This window comes from Musa acuminata, chromosome BXJ3-4, assembly GCF_036884655.1.
Source record: "Musa acuminata AAA Group cultivar baxijiao chromosome BXJ3-4, Cavendish_Baxijiao_AAA, whole genome shotgun sequence".
Classification (NCBI taxonomy): Eukaryota; Viridiplantae; Streptophyta; class Magnoliopsida; order Zingiberales; family Musaceae; genus Musa; species Musa acuminata.
Genome location: NC_088352.1, coordinates 7,870,418 through 7,888,857, shown reverse-complemented (window position 1 = coordinate 7,888,857; position 18,440 = coordinate 7,870,418). Strand labels below are relative to the sequence as shown.

The following is an 18,440-nucleotide window of genomic DNA, read 5'->3' as shown; positions in this document are numbered from 1 at the left end:
AAAGAGGGAATCAATTATACGGAGACATTTTCTCCTGTATCTAAGAAAGATTCTCTGCGTATTATTTTAGCATTAGTTGCTCATTTTGACCTTGAGTTGCAACAAATGGATGTGAAAACCGCATTTCTTAATGGAGATCTAGAGGAAGAGGTTTATATGAAACAACCTGAAGGTTTCTCCTCTAATGTTGGTGAGCACTTGGTTTGCAAGCTTAGAAAGTCTATATACGGCTTAAAACAAGCCTCTCGCCAATGGTATTTTAAATTTCATGAAGTGATTTCTTCATTCGGATTTGTTGAAAATCTCATGGATCAATGCATATACCAGAAGGTTAGTGGGAGTAAAATATATTTCCTTGTTTTATACGTAGATGATATTTTGCTTGCAACCAATGATAAGGATTTGCTGCATGAGGTGAAATAACTCCTTTCTAAAAATTTTGACACGAAGGATATGGGTGAAGCATATTATGTCATTGGCATTAAGATCCATAGAGATAGATCTCGAGGCATTTTAGGTCTATCACAAGAAACCTATATTGATAAACTTTTAGAAAGATTTCGGATGAAGGATTGTTCACCAAGTGTTGCTCCCATTGTGAAAGGTGATAGGTTCAATTTGAACCAATGCCCAAAGAACAACTTTGAAAGGCAATCAATGAAAAACATCACATATGCTTCTATCATATGAAGCCTTATGTATGCTCAGGTCTGTACTAGACCTGATATTGCATTTATTGTGGGGATGCTAGGTCGATATCAGAGTAATCCAGGTATGGACCACTGGAGAGCTGCAAAGAAAGTGATGAGGTATCTACAAGGAACCAAATATTACATGCTTATGTATAGACATACAGACAATCTGGATGTGATTGGTTACTCAGATTCAGACTTCGCCGGTTGTGTTGATTCTTGTAAATCAACATCAGGATATATTTTTATGATGGCCAGTGGAGCTATTTCTTGGAGAAGTGCTAAGCAAACCTTGATTACTACTTCTACCATGGAAGCTGAGTTTGTCTCCTGTTTTGAGGCTACTTCACATGGTGTATGGATTAAGAGTTTTATTTCTGGGCTTAGAATCATAGATTCGCCATTAAGAATTTTCTGTGACAATTCAGTTATTGTCTTTATGGCTAAAAACAATAAAAGTAGAAGTCGAAGTAAACACATCGTCATTGAGCACATTAGCACTGAATTGATGATTCCTGATCCTTTAACTAAAAGCATGCCACCTCTTAAATTCAAGGATCATGTAAAGAAAATGGGACTTAGTTCCACTTTGTAATGATATTGAAACTTTTATATATTGTGAAATTTTCTCATTTATGTGCACATTATTTTGAGAAAATATATTGTTATTGGACCAAGAATAAACATAAGGTTTATTCATAAAGTAATATTACCACATTAAGATTAAGAAACTAAATACATCGTGATACATAGATGATAATACTCGCTCTTAGAGGACTTATCGCTATGATTCATGTATTTATTTCTTAAGAAAGTTGTTCGAGAAAGATTAATTCAAATTATTAAGATAAACGTATGGACCAAGTGGGAGAATGTAACGGTTATTATTAAATATCTTATTTAATAATAACGTAACCGTTCTTATTAAGATTCATAATTCATTATCATGAATTTCTTCATTTATTATGGTTTAAATGATTTCAGTTTCTTATTCTTTATGCATGAAACCGTTATTATTAAATTAAATATTTAATATCATTAAGTTCTTCATTATGGTCCAAACGTTACAAATTTGAATTAATTCTTGAACGTTATGAGTTGGTGATGATAAATGTTCTTGATGGGAGAACATCTATATATACATGAGGATTGTGGTCCCTTGGCTCAATCATCTCTTTGAAGTGAAAGGCTTTCCTACACCATCTAAAGCGAAAGTTCTGAGCCGAGAAGAACCAAAGTTCAAGAAGAAACCTCTGCAGAAATTCTTGATGACAATGGTTGGAGGTACGCTATTTCGTTTCCGCATTAGTTTTATTGTGTTTCTATTACAATGATTTAGAAACACAAGTTGGCTTCATTAAAATTTCTTACACAAGGAACTTTTTTTATACCATTTGAACTAACATTTGGGGACCTTAGATTACTAACTTAAGTGTTAGAGGGATTAGGTCAAGAAACTCCTTCCGACCTTGGTCTTCATATAGGTGATACTTCGGAAATACGATATTTCTATCTCGAAGACATCTTGGGTATTATTGTTGACACAAGTCTAAACCACATCGAGCTAAGCAAGACGTCAATGATATTTTTTCATAACATCTTAGTTCAACAAAATTACGTCAGGAGCATGTATAATAAAACTCATATGATGTTTAAGTCAATAAAGGATTCAGAGGTCTAAGTGAATTACGAGTCTTTAGATTGTATAAAAGAGTAATTTGGAATGATCTAATGTGATAAGTGATGATGTGTCGACGACAACGAATCTAGGTCAATGTGGTAGAGAGTTTTAGAGGATTAAATTATGACCGGAAGAATCCGATTTGTAGTTACAGATTTATGGTTAATATGATTATGGGTGACAAGTATACTAAATTCAAGAATCATGGGTTTACTTTAGATTTTGTTCATTGAGAGTTGATATCAATGTGTTAGGAGTCAAAGTATCGACTAAGTATTCTTGAACTGACATCTTTATAATGTTGAAATATAGGTCCTGAGTGTCGACAACCCGTAAGATGTCAATCAACATATAACAAACACATTCTAATTCAGAGGTCTTAATGTCTCAAGAGTCTTTAAAATAATTAATTTAGATTAGATAAAGATAATTTGGATGATCTAATAAGTGACGGTGTGTCACAACGTATCTAGATCAGTGTGGTAGAGAGCCTTAAGAGATTAAATTATTACTAGGAGAATCAGATTTCTATGTATAGATTTATGGTTTATCACTTTAATTTTCGTCAGAGCTTTATATCGTTGAGATTAGGTCGACAAACCATCTGATGACAATTTACAGTAATGTCTGACATTAAGGTTTATTTGATTTTTTTTATTTATTGACTTTGGTTTGTGCTTCTTTATCGACAAAAGTACGGTAAAACTGCACATATTGTGCCTAAAAATTGCACCAGCGTAACCTTAAAGGTGCAGACCATGCGTGGTGATGATACCGTCTTCAATGAGTGAATCATCAAGCGACACGCAGCACTCGAATGGAAGCCCACGCCTTTCTTCAACCGCCACGTAGGCACACGCCACCTGTTGCGCCTCCGAATCTGATGCTTTGTCGTTGCCTCCCCACGTCGTCCGGATTCTGTTCCAATAGATTCGCGGCGGTATTTGTCTAGGGGTTCCCCTGGCAGGCCTCCGCGCCCGCCCATTTCCCAACGCGAGGGATCCCGAGGTGTCGGACCGGTGTTCTCCACCACATATGGGTCGTCAGAACGGCGCCGGCCCCACATTTATGTGAGAAGGAAGTACGAGATCGCCAACGAACTCGTCGGATGAACTGCCACAACTTGCAAGCAGTTTTTCTCTTATATATATATATATATATAAAAGAGAAAAATGTGATGCTGTGCTGTTCTTATGTTGTCAAAGGCCGTATGCACTGACGGTAAAAATGCCTGTGTTATTTTTGCCTCGTTATGTCATCACAGTTGTGCCATTCTCCTTTTCATCACTGGGATTACAGACTTCATTATGTCACCATCTATGGTTGTAATGTTTTGCACTGAACACAAGAAGAAATAACTCCTCTGGAAGATCTGATCTTAAAGAGCTATATGTTCCAAGGTCTGATCATTAATGCATTTGTTAAAAAGCCACATACAGTCTTTTTCACGGAGAAGTTACAGAAAGGAGGCAGCTGAGAAAGGCTACTCCCTGGGTGAAAATATTGATACAAGCAGCATCTCCTCAACCCAGAGAGACGAATAAACAAAATATATTGTCCCTGCAACTACAAGACAATACATTGCAGGATAATGTAGGAAGGCTGCTATTCACAGGCAAACTTTGTGCCAAAGCTGGTGAGGCAGATAGCAAATGCCTGGAAGGCCGAGAGCGGCTGGCGGTAATCCATGGTGAACATGTCATCACCGACCTTACCAAACTGCAGCAGCACCATCTCCTCATCCCCGATTCCTCCAGGTCGGTTGGAATCTGCAGTCGCCACTAGCTGAAAGTTCTTCACCGAGGCCACTGTCACCCGACCATGAAAATTCAAGCACCAGCACTGCAGGTGCTCGTGCCACCGAGGAGCCTTGTTCTGGAGGACTAAAGACATTCCAGGGCCATGTGCCTTCGACTTCAGCAGATCTTCCTCTGAACTGTCTTGTACCACCACGGGGTGATGTAAATTGCAGCACATCCTTCTTGGACCTCTAGATTTGAGAAGGTTGAATTTGTAAGAGAGCCGTCCAATCTCAAAATTACCAGCAGAGACCTGCGGGCTAATTTGCTTGCTTGCAAATCGCCGGCTTGCTCTGCTGCTTGATGCCTTAGCACCATCGTATGGTGGCCGACTGTCGTAGATTGTAAAATTAATACCCAAGAAGTCAGATCTGCAAGTTGGGCAACATTCAGATTTATGAAAACCATGCATTGGAAAGTCTGTGAAAGCAGTGGTTTTGGGAGAAAAACAAATATGGTGCAAAACTTCATCTAAGACCAGCACAATTCTTCGTTTCAGTAAGAAGAAAAGCTATGGGATATGGAATATTTTAGAGTGGTCCTAGATCCTATCATATCATAGAACGGAGAGAAGCTTGCTTCTTTTGCATTCACACATGGCATCGTTCCTCATCAACTTGCATCATATATGTGATGGTTGAATGCAAAATAGAAGCTAGATTCTGTATTATCCTACCAAGAATCCAATCGGTTTGAAGTCTTCGAAAGTTGCACATGCACTTATTGCTAAATGCATAGTCCACGGTGAAATATGATGGTTCCCTAATATGATACGTAATTTCAATGCACAATATAATGTCAGAAGGCTTAAATCCATTTGAGATTCCGCAAAATGCATAAAAAGAAATAATAGACTCTGGCAAAATATATAAGTGCTGATAGTGGTTGCAGTATAACAAATGTACTCCACCATACTCTCTGTTCATGCACAGATACACCGGTGAACTGACCTTACCAATCCACAGAAATATTAAGCAAATTTCAGTATTAAACATATCAACCTGTATGTACGAACCGTTAATTTTTGTACCGATACCAATATTGGTATTGAAAACCTTGGTAAAATTGTGGACTGCAGAAGCACAAAGGGAAGCAGAATAGAAAGACTAACCTCAACTTTCCCATGTATGCATTACTTCCTTGAGACAGGTCATCAGCATTAAGAGAGATGATGTACCCGATGCGAGCACCACGCCTAAACCGACGAGCTGCGAGAAGGAACTTTCCCTTATCCATAAATGCTACATCAACGAAACCAAGCAGACCCATGTTGGATATAGATTAGAGATGATCATGGAACAAACAGATATAAAGATTATTAAAATTCAATTTACGATTTATCCACACATTGACATTGAGATGGTTCAGAGATAAATATCATGTATCAAAGCGATGGTGCAAGAGACTTATGTAGGTCACATTTGCATCAAATTCACCAAATCAGATAAAGTATAAAAGAGATGAAAAACACAAAAGTGTGAGCGACATGAAAGAAAAGCTCAGGCAGAAACGACAGAACTAACAGCAGCATCTTTTGTGGTAATGCAAACAACATACGACAAGTGTGGGTAAACAAGGTGGTTCAGTTTCATGTTAGATGAAATACACACTGTAGCCAGAAGAATCATGCAATCCCAAAATGATGCAAGCATGATAAGTAAAATAAATTCTCCTCTTCTACTCTTTATCATGTATGCCACCAACCAATTAAGCTCAATGGATAAGTCACCTGATTCTGAAAACTATGACCAAAGAGGGAAAAAGAAAAATAAGAGACAGAAGGGGGAGAAAGGAGCCTTGTCTTTCAATATTTACGATGTGCTCTGATAGTGACTTCCCATTATTCTCTGTTTTGTCTATAAGATTTTTTGCCACAATAACCTGCTCTCGCAAAGAAGCATTCTGCCAATTGTGGTTCTAATTCTTTGGTCTAAAGTCTCTACTATTGAATGTAATCAAAGCCAGCCTTCAACTTTAGAGAGGCAATTTGCAAAAGGAAGAAATTTGTAAACATCGGTCTTCTTTGTTACCTTAGACTGTTTTTCTAGATATCAATGCTTGTTTGGCGTGTACTTACATTGGTATAATTTTCACAGCTATATATTTCAAGTTATAATTGTTTCAGTGTTTATACTTCATTGGTATTGTTTATACTTCAATTGTTTCAGTGTAAACCAAGTATCTGTACATATACTAACAGATAGATTGATGATCGCTTTCCATGTTCCCTTGCGCCTTTTGCCCCAGTTCACAGCGCATTTGTGTCATATTACACAATAAAGAAACTGGGTAATACAGATGAAATATAAGCAAAAGATTACTAACAAGAATATATTTCTGGAGAGTTATCAGATTACTCACTTTGTGTCAAGCTAAGATACAGATAGAATGTGGAGCTCATCTTGTTCCTTTTGATGAAGCACTGAATCGGAGTATCCGCTGGACCTGGCTGTATTTAGCACGACATATACAATCAATCAACCGTGGATCCTCTATAAAGAGATGTTAGAAAAGCAAAAGAGAATGTAAACAACCAAAGAGAACAAAGACCAAAGAGAGGAAAAAGGATTTCCAAAATTCCAAATTGATTCTGCCCTCAGTGACATGCAAACAACAAAAAAATTCAAAATTTTGAAACCTCTACGAGAATTATTCTCGGTTGGGTAGTGAGAACGCAATCTCCGGTGCATTACGACCTGTTTGAGGGACGAAGGGAAGGTGATCTTGCCGGTCTCGAGCGGCGGCCGGACGACTCCTTTCGTCACCTCCCTCCAGCTACGGCAGACGCAGGCGCAGGACACCACGTCCTTCCGCATCGGCCACCGCTCCCCGCCGGCCTCCACCCGCCGCACGATCTCCCGGAGCAGCTCCGGCAGGATCGACGCCCACCTCTCCTGCTCCTCCTCCTGTCCCGAGGCTGCCGCCGTCGAGGCCCCATCCCTTCCTCCCTCCTCGATATCCTCCTCATCCTCCGCCCGTCCTCCCACGCCGCCGGCCTCGTTGTCCCGGCGCTGCCACCCAGCGGAGGACGACGGGACCCTCGACAGTAACGCCTTTCCTAGCGCCATGCCTCCCGGATGACCGTCTTCCCCCTTGCGTCGGGCCGAGAGACGGAGAGAGAGGGAGAGGCGTTTCCTAGGGCATCGATTCAACGAGTAACAACCATTAGAGAGGGAGGTAATGGACGCGTCGAGAAGAGGACGCGTAGATGTGGTGGTGGCCGCCTTCCTTCCTCTCCTGCACTGGAACGTCCATTGCCCGGTGGTGGCCCACTACAGCCAATTTATATTTATTTATTTATATCGATGATAAATAGTTCATATATGGAGTAAATTTAGTTTTCTTTCTTTCACTCCATCTTAATTCTATTTGTCATAAAATAGATTTAAATCTGTTAGTAATTTCCATACTTATCTTTGATTAGTTAGGTCTCTAAATTTAGTCTATTATGCTTATTATTTCGCGGTCTCCATTTATCATATTATGATCATATCTCTTCTGTTAACCTATTAAGTCTAAACATTAATTTAATATAAAATATTTCAGTTCAAATTGATAATATAAAATATTCATTTTTCATGTAGCATAGTATATTTGTGAATGATGATCTTTTTATTGATTTATTTTTTATATGAGATTTTTTTAAAAAAAAATTATGAAATCTATCATTTGTTGAATAATAATAATAATAGATGGGTAAAAATGGTTGGCTTATAGATCTGATTTTTTTATTTAATTAATATGAGATAAAATATTTTTATCTGACATATAATGATGATAGTTTCATCGTCAACCTCACGAGCTTACCCGGTACAGTAACAAAGTGGAGAACAAAACCTTTTCGGAGGAGATCATCGGAAGAACCTAAAGCTATAATCACGAAGTGTAACGCTCTGTTCATGGCAACTTATTATAGGGAACGATGATGATGCAGTCATGAACATGCATGCCACCGGAGATGCAGTGCCATGCCATGTCCTCGACCTCCGAAACCTTCGACCCGTTTTATGTTTTGGATTATAGTCGAACACATAAAAAGAAGGGTCTCATCGCTTCCCCGTCTCCTTCCTTTATTGATCATCTTATCTATTTTAGACTATTTATATGAATAAATCTTAATTTTTTTTAAATATTTATCAACTCCATATACATGATGAAACACTAAAGCTACCATAATACGTTAGGTCATATGTATGTAGAGAGGACCAAGAGTTGAGCTTGTCTAAGTCTAGAAATACCCTTATGATACTACTAAAAAATAAATCTATTTATAACCTCAATAATATGTTTTTTTTATTATCATTATTAACTTTATTCTTTTTGTGCAAATCTTATCAACCTGCATAAGGCTAAAAGCACGGAACAATCCTTATAAACATCGATATCGATATTGCACAACTTGCACACACAAAAAAAGAAAGATTATAATATAACACTTAAAATAATACTTGCATAGGAGAATTGGTAATCAAATCCTTGTGATGGTACCACCAAGTCGAATAAAATCCACATTTTACTATCGAACCATATGGAGTGATGAAAGAAAAAATATATTAGCATTGAGTCAAATTTTCCAATTTACTTCTTCGAAATACAAATTTCTATCTTTTTTATTCTTTAGTTACATGAACAATAATATAAATGAAGGGAATAACTAACTAACTTTATGGGTTTGACAAGTGAGTTGTTTCCGAAGAATCCAAAGAATAAATGCTTGTGTTATCTCCTTCATGACCTAACCAACCAAAGGTCTCCTTTTATTCTAATTTTGGCTCATGCTATCTAATCTACAGCTGCACATACCTAAGAAGGGTCACCGTGTCCCAAGTCCGGCCAGATTTAGTGCCAATCATGTCTTTATTGTTTACCAAGTCAAGCAAGCAATTTGTTAGTTTGGTTCCTTAATATTTGAATTTTTTAATACGAAAATTTGGAAAGTGTAAAATTAGCCATAAGAGTATCATTTATCTTAAGCTGAGAAATCAAAACATGATTATGTAATTTTATGCATAAAATATTAATTTGATGATGGATGTATATCTTACTTGAGTTATCAAACCGACATGCTATGAATTTTGAAGATAATTAACATAGCGAATGAAGACTTGATTGATGCTCGATCGATCCAGATCATTCGCTTTAGAACGACATAAGATTTACTTATGTAATTATTAGATTCATATCGATGCCAGATCCAAATCTTCGACATCGAATCTATCCATTATTGTGTATGAGTTTTTCAATAAATAATTACTATAAAATGTCTTGGTCAAAGTTTGAATCATAAAATTAATTTTTTTTTAGGGTTATTGTAGGATTACTCATCAAACCAATCCTAATTCGTCTTCCATCTTAGTGGTACACCAAACAATGTGATCTCCCATAATACTCTTAAAATATATATATATATATATATATATATATATATATATATTCTCTCTCTCTCTCTCTCTATTTTAATGAAAAAACATAGAATATTTTTAATCAATAATTTTTTTTTATTTAATCAATAATCTTATTGAGCATAAATGGAACAAACCCAAAAGGCTATCCACATTTCCCGGGCTTTTAGCCAGCTTTACACCCTCCAAAACCAGCCTACAATTCTGTTGTATTCTCCTCCCTCCATCAGCTCCCCCCCTTTTTCTTTCTCTTCCCCACCCTCAAACATGCACCCCACGTCCTAATCCCACCCCACGCCAAGGAGGAGAAGAACCACGAGGAGACAAATCAAGCCTTCTCTCCTCGTTCGCGGTTCATCTTCTCTTCTCCCACAACTGCCCGCAGGACGCCACGCTCGCCGCCTCCTCCTATCTCTCTCTCTCTGCTCTCTCTCCATCTACTCGCTGCGCTCGTGGAGGTGTGGGCTTCATCTCCTAGAAGTGGAGATCAGGAAGTGGCCGCCGTCGCTGGTGCAGGAGCCCATGTCGCTTTCGGTGACCTCGTCGCCTTCTCCATGCGTTGAGCCGTGTTCGGGGACGAGCCCTTGATGGTACGGTTTCTGAAAAGAGGCTGCAGCCTTGACCGGTTGGTGCGCGGCAGGGGGATGTCCGAGAGCTCAGGGAGCAGAGAGGAGAGCCAAACCTTCGAGAGCGGGTCACTCGACGACGACAAGATGCTTTTTAGGAGCCAGGGATCGAGCGCGCCCGGCCAACCTCCGGAGCAAGCACCCAAGTCGCGGTTCAGCAAGGATGCAGGTGTCAAGGAGCAACCTTCAGGTACGACAGTAGCGTTACTGCATGAATTGAATCGAGTGTGGGAGACATAATGAATGTGTTCGAAGAAATACCTGAAAAGAACCAACTTTCGATATCATAAGATCACAATCTTTGTGGTGCCTTTTGTCAGATTTGGAGTTGATGAAGGAGAGGTTTGCAAAGCTGCTTCTGGGGGAGGACATGTCAGGTGGAGGAATAGGGGTTTCCTCAGCCCTCGCTCTCTCCAATGCCATCACCAATCTTGCAGGTTTCTTTCTGCTAGTCCACATCCATAACCAAATAGGAATATAAGAGATCATACCTGCTGCATCAGCGCAATGATCACCATGTTTTTCTCCTAAAGTATCTCTCGTCTGCATGAGCAAATCTATCCATCATCATAATCATCTTGAAAATCCAAATGACATTGATACCGTTCAAAATATTACATATATCCCTACAAATTAGTATTTTTGTTTATTTTGCACTTTTACATTCAAGTTGTTGATGAAAATATTAATTTTTTTAAATGTATTTTAATGTTTCATATTTTTAAGTTCATCAATATATATATATATATATATATGCTATTTCCAAAATTTGAAAGGATAGATATGCAAAAACCTTATTCAATAATCTTTTTATTGAAGATTATCTAACATCTTCACCTGTCTGTTGTTGTGACCGAACCAGCTTCTGTGTTTGGAGAACAATGGCGTCTGGAGCCCATGTCTGCAGAAAGGAAGGCGAGATGGAGAAGAGAAATAAACTGGCTTTTATCAGTCACGGATCATATTGTTCAGTTTGTTCCTTCCCAACAGATATCCAAAGATGGAACCAGCATGGAGGTCACTCAAAACACCTCTCTTTCTTGTTGTTGTTGTTGTTGTTGTACTGTTTTATCTGCAATAAGAACAGCAGATCATGTAGTCAGTAATAAACACACCATATCAATTTACGTAGATAACAACAAGATGAAAATCTCACCGTAAATTACAATGTTCTTATTTGTGCCATGAGCAGATTATGGTAACTCAGCAACGCAAAGACCTTCTCATGAATATCCCTGCCTTGCGGAAGCTCGATGCAATGCTCATCGTAAGCGAACCTGTGCAAACTGAAATGCTCAGCAGTAGACCGCAAAAAATTTTCAGCTAATTTGACTCTTTATCCTTGTCTGAAACAGGAATACCTAGACAACTTCAAAGACCAAAATGAGTTCTGGTATGTGTCCAGAGATGCTGATGAGTCCGAGAAGGGGAATGCTCGGAGGACAGATGATAAGTGGTGGCTTCCGACCGTCAGAGTCCCTCCCGATGGCTTGTCTGACGTATCAAGGAAATGGCTTCAGTATCAAAAGGAGCTTGTGAACCAAGTGCTCAAAGCAGCAATGGCTATAAACGCTAATGTTCTTATGGAGATGGAGATTCCAGAATCCTACATTGAATCCCTCCCTAAGGTAGGCTTTCAGAAGGGATTTTTTGGCCAACTGTTTCAACTCAGATTAATTCCTTTTATTCTATTATGATAAAATAAAATTGCCATTCCAAACTAATGCAACAAACTTTTGGCTTTGAAATGGTTCCCAGTTTTTGCTTCAGCTGAAGGTGATCATTTTAGACGGGGGTTTTATGCACATAGAAAAATAATTTTGCACTGTGGTCTTCAGTCTCATCCGTACTTCCATGTCAATTTCAAGTGCTTCATTTCTAAATTTGTGTTATGAATTTATACATCTAGAGAAAGCAAATTGGCACTTTGAGCAATATGTTTAGTTCGATAGTTTTAGTTCCTTTCGATTGTGTCATAAATAATATCTGAAGGATACTGAAACTAGCAAAGAAGAATGAAGGTTAGTAGCACCAACTTGTTCTAGGAATTGATTTATTTTTCCCCTTCAAATGACATCGACTCCAGGAGGTCAGTATACATGTAGCAGTAATGTTTTCTCATGTGACAGAATGGAAGGGCAAGTCTCGGAGACTCACTTTATCGGAATATAACCGACGATGATTTCGACCCTGAAGAGTTCCTCTCATCTGTAGACTTATCAACAGAGCACAAAATCCTAGACCTCAAAAACCGAATTGAAGCATCTGTTATCATTTGGAAGAGGAAGATGCACAACAAAGATGGCAAATCTGCATGGGGTTCAGCAGTCAGCATGGAGAAGAGAGAGCAATTTGAAGAGAGAGCAGAAACCATCTTGCTCATACTCAAGCACAGATTCCCTGGGATTCCTCAATCAGACCTGGACATCAACAAGATTCAGTACAACAAGGTAAGGACCAACACTCGACTCTCTCCATTGGACCAACTCCATGTTTTCTCCAAAAAAGCATACAATTAGCACTTGGGCTTTCAACGTTGATTATTCTTATATGGCTTATGCAGGATGTAGGGCATTCCATACTGGAAAGCTACTCAAGGGTTATAGAAAGCTTAGCTTTCACCGTGATGTCTCGTATTGAAGATGTTCTCTATGCTGATTCTGTATCCCAAGATGCAACAGGTGGCAGCTCAAGGAGGAGACCTTCACTGACAGATTCAGAGCCAATTAAGCCCCTTGATCCCAAGGAAGAGATCGAGAAGCTTAACAAAATAGAAGCAAACAATTTGATGACACTACAAGATTTCATGGGTTGGCAAATGGATCAGAATACCGAGACGAAGAAGGAGAAGGGCACCTCGGAGGATGAAGGAAAGTGGATGAGAAAGCTCCCTAACCTTGTGACCAACAAGAAATTTTTAGAGAAAATAGAGAACTTGGGAGGCCTGAGAAGTCCAACAGCTCGCCACTAAGAAATCTTATGAGCAAAGGGAATGATGAAATGGATGATATGGGGACATCAAGACAAATGTATTTAGTTCTATAGAATTGGAGATTCATGAATATAACTTCAAGTGCTGCTGTTGGATTTTGGTGGATGGTGATGACAATTGTCCAAGTGCTGATTAAAGCTGCTCAAAGTCATGGCAGATATCATCGCAATCAGATGACAAGAACTTGTCATCTATATGCACCACACAGTGAACCATAGCTTAGGAAGTGTTTCTCTCCTAGAAGATGACCTTATGCGATGCAGCAAATCTTGAAAGATTCTTACCCCATGAAACCAGAGAACGAACCCCTTGCTTGATGTCCCTACTTGTACCATGTGTGTGTGTGTGTGTGTGTGTGTGTGGCATAACTTTTACAGATTGTGTCTATTTTTATTCACCTTCAACCATTCTTTGTCATTCAGCTTGTTGGTTTTATTTTGATGTAGCTGCGTATGGAAGTTTCAGCTGATGTACTAACTCCTGTGATCATGTCATATCAACAAAAGTCAAGATCAAGTCTCCAACAAAATCTTGGTTCTTATTTTTAGGTCTTTGGTCATTGCCAGCATGATATCATAATCCTGATCACATCTTAAGCAAAAATTTTTCTTAAAGGGTAAAAGAAGAGAGCTTTCCATCTCAAGAAAAAGAAAAAGAAGAGAGCTGAGGATTCAAGATTCAAGTTCTTGATATAAACACCCTACCAAAATCTCATTAGTGTTATCTGATGATTGCTGTACCTTCTCTTTACAACTTTGAATCCTCAAGCTTGTGCCCAGTGTCTCCGTTTCTTGTGGTTGGCCATCCTGCCGGTTGTTGCTTGTTGGAATCAGCAGGAACTGGCTCTGCATCAAGTGTCGTTGGAGCTCTAGCAATATCATTCATAGATCTTCCCTGGAGATCAGATCGCTTCGGATTTCCCGGCAATGGAGCTCTAGCAATAACATGTCACAAGTACCAGTTTCAGAACATGTGAAGTACGGTATACCTCGAATGAAATGTGATACAACAATTCTTTGGATTCTTAGAAACAATTTCTTAGGCTCATATGGTTTGGAAACTTCAGAAAACTCTATTTATGACAGGAAAATAAGCCCGAGTACACAACCAAACGATGAATGATGGAAAATAGCAAGTGAAACAGTATGAACTCTATCTTGCATTACGAAAAAGATGCTTGCTTAAGAAACCAAGAAGAGAAGGGAAAAGACAGACAAATGAGAAGCATGAAAAAAACAAAAAAATCATCTAAAGCTCGTCCTTGAGGTGAGTCACAAAACAATCATCGGCAGTGGTTTAACTTGAAGAGGCATTTATACTATCAATAAAAATGAAGTTTGGTTTACCTTTCAATCTTAGGTAAGTGACAATCTTACAGAGATAGTCTCTGAACTTCATCAGCACATACCTTTCTTGCTCTGCATAGACCTCTGGTACATGCTGGTTGCGACAAATGCTGATGTACCAGCATTTCGGGACGTCATAATCATTGTGTCTTGCTCATCACACATTAAGGCCTGTGTTCCTGGAGACTCTGGCCTCGGCCTTTTGTGTCCATCCTCACAGGCAGATTCAGACCCTTCTGCTTTAATATTGTCTACAGCAAGCCGATGTGAACGATCATCAGCCGATGTCAGCTGAATATTTGGATCTTTTGGTCTCTGATCATTATCACAAATCGTGGAAGAGAGAGAGCTTTCGACTTGACCTTCCTTTTCAACCAGCTCCTCTTGAACTTTTTTATCTGAATAATTTTATTTTTAGACTAAGGAAATGAGCAAAAAAATTAATCGAGTGATTTACAAATAAAGAACATTGTCGAGATGCAACCATATTTTGAAGCCCAGATAAATAAAGAATAATTGAAGCCCAGATAAAACAATTAACTATTAAATAAAGAACATTGTAAAACAAAATTTGCTACAACATCTAGAGTTATAAAGTTGAGCCTGAACATAATTGCAGTAGATTGTTGGCAAATGAATTTAGGATCTTGTTTCCTTTATGACACAAAATGAAGATACACTCGGTTAAAGTTTAAGATCCACAAAATGGAGTTACATGCTGAAAAAAAGCCTAAAAAACTCCACCTGATCATCCTCTCTTGACGAAATTACTAAATGAAAAAGAAAACAGTTATCCGAGCCGATGCAGATGGTGTTACTGATGCATGCAGCATGCTTTTGTTGACAACAAATGCAAGATGTACAGGCAACTTGCAGACCAACAAGCTCCAAAATGATCAATTAAACTTCATAGTAAACAATGCATCATTTGTCAAATACTATTGCAAGTGCCTAATTGTGTTAATTTATCCATACCAGCTAATGTTTTAGCAGCCTGTTCAGATACAACCACCAGAAGCTGGCAGAGATCACTTATGTGTACCGGTCGGACCACATCTGCTAGAAGAGACCTTCATGATGACCAACAGAATTTGAATCTCAGAAACATATTTGTAAGTCGTAACCAAACATGGATGAAAAGCTTCAAGTTTCAAGATAAAAAAGGATACTACTATTCAATGATAATCTCTCTACCTGTAAGAGAATTTAGTAGGGGCCAACGGAGCAGGATTAAGAGTGTGGTTCACATGAGCAGAAACAGGAGCTGGTCCTGAAGTTTTCAGGTAACCAACCTGATAATCATTGGGTATTTAGCAAAAAGTAATAGATGATAATATTGACAATACTTCAAATTACAAATTTAATATCTATTGAGAACGCATACTGAACATAGAAAAAAGACTGGCAATAATTTGTTGTGATTCTTCATCATTGATTAGGGTCACAAAAAAGGAGCATTTAAGAAAGAAACCAGGAAAAAACAAATAAGCCAGCCTTTTCTGCCTGTTTGCAAACCTAAAAGCACTTTGGAAGTTGAAGGAAAAAAGGCAAAAAATCACCTGTGGCAGTTCTGCAAGCCTGTGAATAGACTGATCCTTTACCGATGTAGGAGAGATGAACTGAGAGGAACCATTTACGATGTATACATATGTTCTGGCCTAGTCAATTCTTTCCTATCTTGTGAAATAAAGCAGCCAGGTAAGGCTAATGTGTTTCAACATAAGAATGCAGACATACCTTACGATCCATAGTCGCATATGGGCTACTGCCAATCTTAGGACTGAAGGCACTAGGACTGCACTCTAGAATAACTTCAACAGCATCATGCCTAGCAGCTTCATTCTCAGCATTGTTATAGCAGTTTGTGCAGTTTATTGAATATTACTGAATTATTCAATAAAGTCATTCACTTTATTGAATATTACTGAATTAAGATGCATAAAAGCCAAAAGTATAATCAGATCGATGAAAGAAGGTTGAACCCAGTTCAGAATGCATCTTTGAACAATTCAAGCGAAAGGTTTAAATGGAACTCTCTAAACATAACTTAAAGCAATATGTTGGAGACTTGGTAAGGCCACTCTTAGGCTGAACATCATAGCATTGCAGTCCTAGCCGACCAACATAACCCAGTGATAACTATTGCGTCTTTCAAATTCAAACCCAACAAATATGCATCCCTAAACACTAATAAAGAAGCAGAAGTCTGACTTGAAAGCAGAAAAAAAAAATGCTAAGTATTTTAGAAGTACAGATTTATAGTTGAAGTAACACAATAAGATATTGCATCAGCTGTGAATAATTTCTCGTCATAATTTTTGAACTACAATTCTCCCACAGGAATCACATTTTCGACAAATTTAATCTATTGTGGATTCTAACTAATTCCAAAAAAATCATTTCGGCAGGAATTCTTTTCTTTTCGAATATAATAAGCTTTTAGTGCCATCATCCGCTGAGACAAAGAAAAACATAAATTAAACGAGGAATGTTCTTGACTATTCAAATTTTAACAAAAAGGGCATCGCAACAATGACACCATACATAAACTATTCCATCACAGAAGGAGGAAACAATTACAAACTAGAAGAAATCATATAAACCCTCAAGAACAGATACTCAGAAGACAGACAATATAGATGTTGGCATCAGCACACAAACGCAGTCTTATGTTTTAGGAGATATTAACTCCAAATTAATTCAGGAATTAAAATGAACTCACATGGGCAATGGAGATGACAACGGCAGAAGCGGCGAGTGCTGATTCAGGGGCTCCTCTGGCGGCTGCTCGAGAGCAACCGAGGCGACCGACCGCCTGAGGGAAGTCAGACGATTCCGACGCAGCAGGTTGATCATCTTGCTGCATTGGAGCCGTCGAATCTCCGGCTCAAGAAACCGAACAACCGCTAAAAATTCCTCTCACGAAGGCGCACGATCCAGTCCGAGGCAACCAAATCGCCTTCTATGATTCCAATCGAATCGATCCCCTCGGGTCGAGTGGCGACGTCGTGGAGATTGGCAGAGGAGGCCTGGGGTACGCGGGGCCCGCGGCGGGGACACGGGAATCGGGAGCGACGATCAGCGGGGGCGAGGAGGGGGGAAATGCAGGGTCGAGTATCCGCCGAGGAGCAACGACAGGCGGAGGAGTTAGACCGCGTGGTCTCTCTTCGGATGCCGGAAAGGTCCGGTAGAAGGGCGGGGAAGCGAGGCAGCTGATAGGAGCAAAAATGGCGATCGTGACACGCCATGACAGCATCCCCAGCGACACACTACCCGAGGCTCTCCATATCCAGCAATAGCTGCTCCAGTGGCAATGACAGACGCCACCAAAGATACAGTCCTGCCCTGCAGACAACTACGTCAGGTAACATCAAACCTCCTCTATAAATACCCTTGAGTCCTAAGCAAAAAGGGAGGACACACTCAACACACGGAGGCCTTTTCCTCCTCCTAAACCCCCTCCACATCTTTCGCTGACTTGATCGTCGGAGGGGTCGGGTCGAGCACCCCGACCCGACCTTTGTGCAAGTGCGAAGCTTTCGGAGCACCGCATACGGAGATTCAGCGGGCCCGAGGAGCACCCCCACGGAGACCACCGCCTTCCGGACCCGAACCAAGCCGCGACGACCCCGACGCCACGACTAAAAAAGTTACTTACCGTAACAAAATGACGCTAGAAGGAGGGCCCGAAATGACGGTACGTTAGCTTTCTCTTTGGTTGCTCCGTTGCAGCCGACCTGCACCAGCAGCAGCGACTTCTGAGGACGGTCTCGGCTCCTCGGCCCCCCGCGTCTCGGCCCCTCCGCCCCACGCGCATGACCAGCCCGCACGCCTTGGCTCCTCGGCCACGCGCGCGGCTCGGCCTCATGCGCAGCAAGCAGCGCATCGTGCCCCTCAGCCCC

General features: G+C 39.8%; 2 protein-coding genes and 2 long non-coding RNA genes across 4 annotated transcripts; 1 reads left to right on the top strand and 3 right to left on the bottom strand.

Annotated features, from left to right (window-relative positions):
• Positions 1-3,746: 3,746 nt before the first annotated feature.
• On the bottom strand, positions 3,747-7,384 carry LOC135637351 (tubby-like F-box protein 1). Its single transcript, XM_065150050.1, has 4 exons — positions 6,869-7,384; positions 6,534-6,621; positions 5,284-5,413; positions 3,747-4,543 (listed from the first exon to the last, which is right to left on the bottom strand). Exons 1-4 carry the CDS (start codon positions 7,238-7,240, stop codon positions 3,979-3,981), a joined length of 1,155 nt encoding a protein of 384 aa, XP_065006122.1. The 5' UTR covers positions 7,241-7,384; the 3' UTR covers positions 3,747-3,978.
• Positions 7,385-10,049: 2,665 nt separating this feature from the next.
• LOC103981116 (uncharacterized) lies at positions 10,050-12,481 on the bottom strand. The gene is made up of 7 exons (XR_010495824.1): positions 12,358-12,481; positions 11,562-11,694; positions 11,367-11,477; positions 11,038-11,272; positions 10,462-10,743; positions 10,257-10,384; positions 10,050-10,184 (listed from the first exon to the last, which is right to left on the bottom strand). It is a non-coding gene; the product is annotated as an uncharacterized LOC103981116 (long non-coding RNA).
• Positions 10,162-13,171, top strand: LOC135636151 (rop guanine nucleotide exchange factor 9-like). The gene is made up of 7 exons (XM_065147752.1): positions 10,162-10,390; positions 10,521-10,637; positions 11,063-11,217; positions 11,393-11,467; positions 11,556-11,828; positions 12,330-12,650; positions 12,764-13,171. Exons 1-7 carry the CDS (start codon positions 10,162-10,164, stop codon positions 13,169-13,171), a joined length of 1,578 nt encoding a protein of 525 aa, XP_065003824.1.
• Positions 13,172-13,750: 579 nt separating this feature from the next.
• On the bottom strand, positions 13,751-17,778 carry LOC135635456 (uncharacterized). Its single transcript, XR_010495638.1, has 4 exons — positions 15,733-17,778; positions 15,514-15,608; positions 14,601-14,936; positions 13,751-14,126 (listed from the first exon to the last, which is right to left on the bottom strand). It is a non-coding gene; the product is annotated as an uncharacterized LOC135635456 (long non-coding RNA).
• Between the last annotated feature and the right edge of the window lie 662 nt (positions 17,779-18,440).

Excerpts from the sequence above, each read along its gene's own strand:
- LOC135637351 (XM_065150050.1), bottom strand. The coding sequence starts at position 7,240 with ATGGCGCTAGGAAAGGCGTTACTGTCGAGGGTCCCGTCGTCCTCCGCT. Across the intron at positions 5,414-6,533 it reads GTATCTTAGCTTGACACAAA|CATTTATGGATAAGGGAAAG; the intron begins GTGAGTAATCTG and ends TCGTTGATGTAG. Across the intron at positions 4,544-5,283 it reads GCATACATGGGAAAGTTGAG|ATCTGACTTCTTGGGTATTA; the intron begins GTTAGTCTTTCT and ends CCCAACTTGCAG.
- LOC135636151 (XM_065147752.1), top strand. The coding sequence starts at position 10,162 with ATGGTACGGTTTCTGAAAAGAGGCTGCAGCCTTGACCGGTTGGTGCGC. Across the intron at positions 11,218-11,392 it reads AAGATGGAACCAGCATGGAG|ATTATGGTAACTCAGCAACG; the intron begins GTCACTCAAAAC and ends TGCCATGAGCAG. Across the intron at positions 11,468-11,555 it reads AGCTCGATGCAATGCTCATC|GAATACCTAGACAACTTCAA; the intron begins GTAAGCGAACCT and ends TGTCTGAAACAG.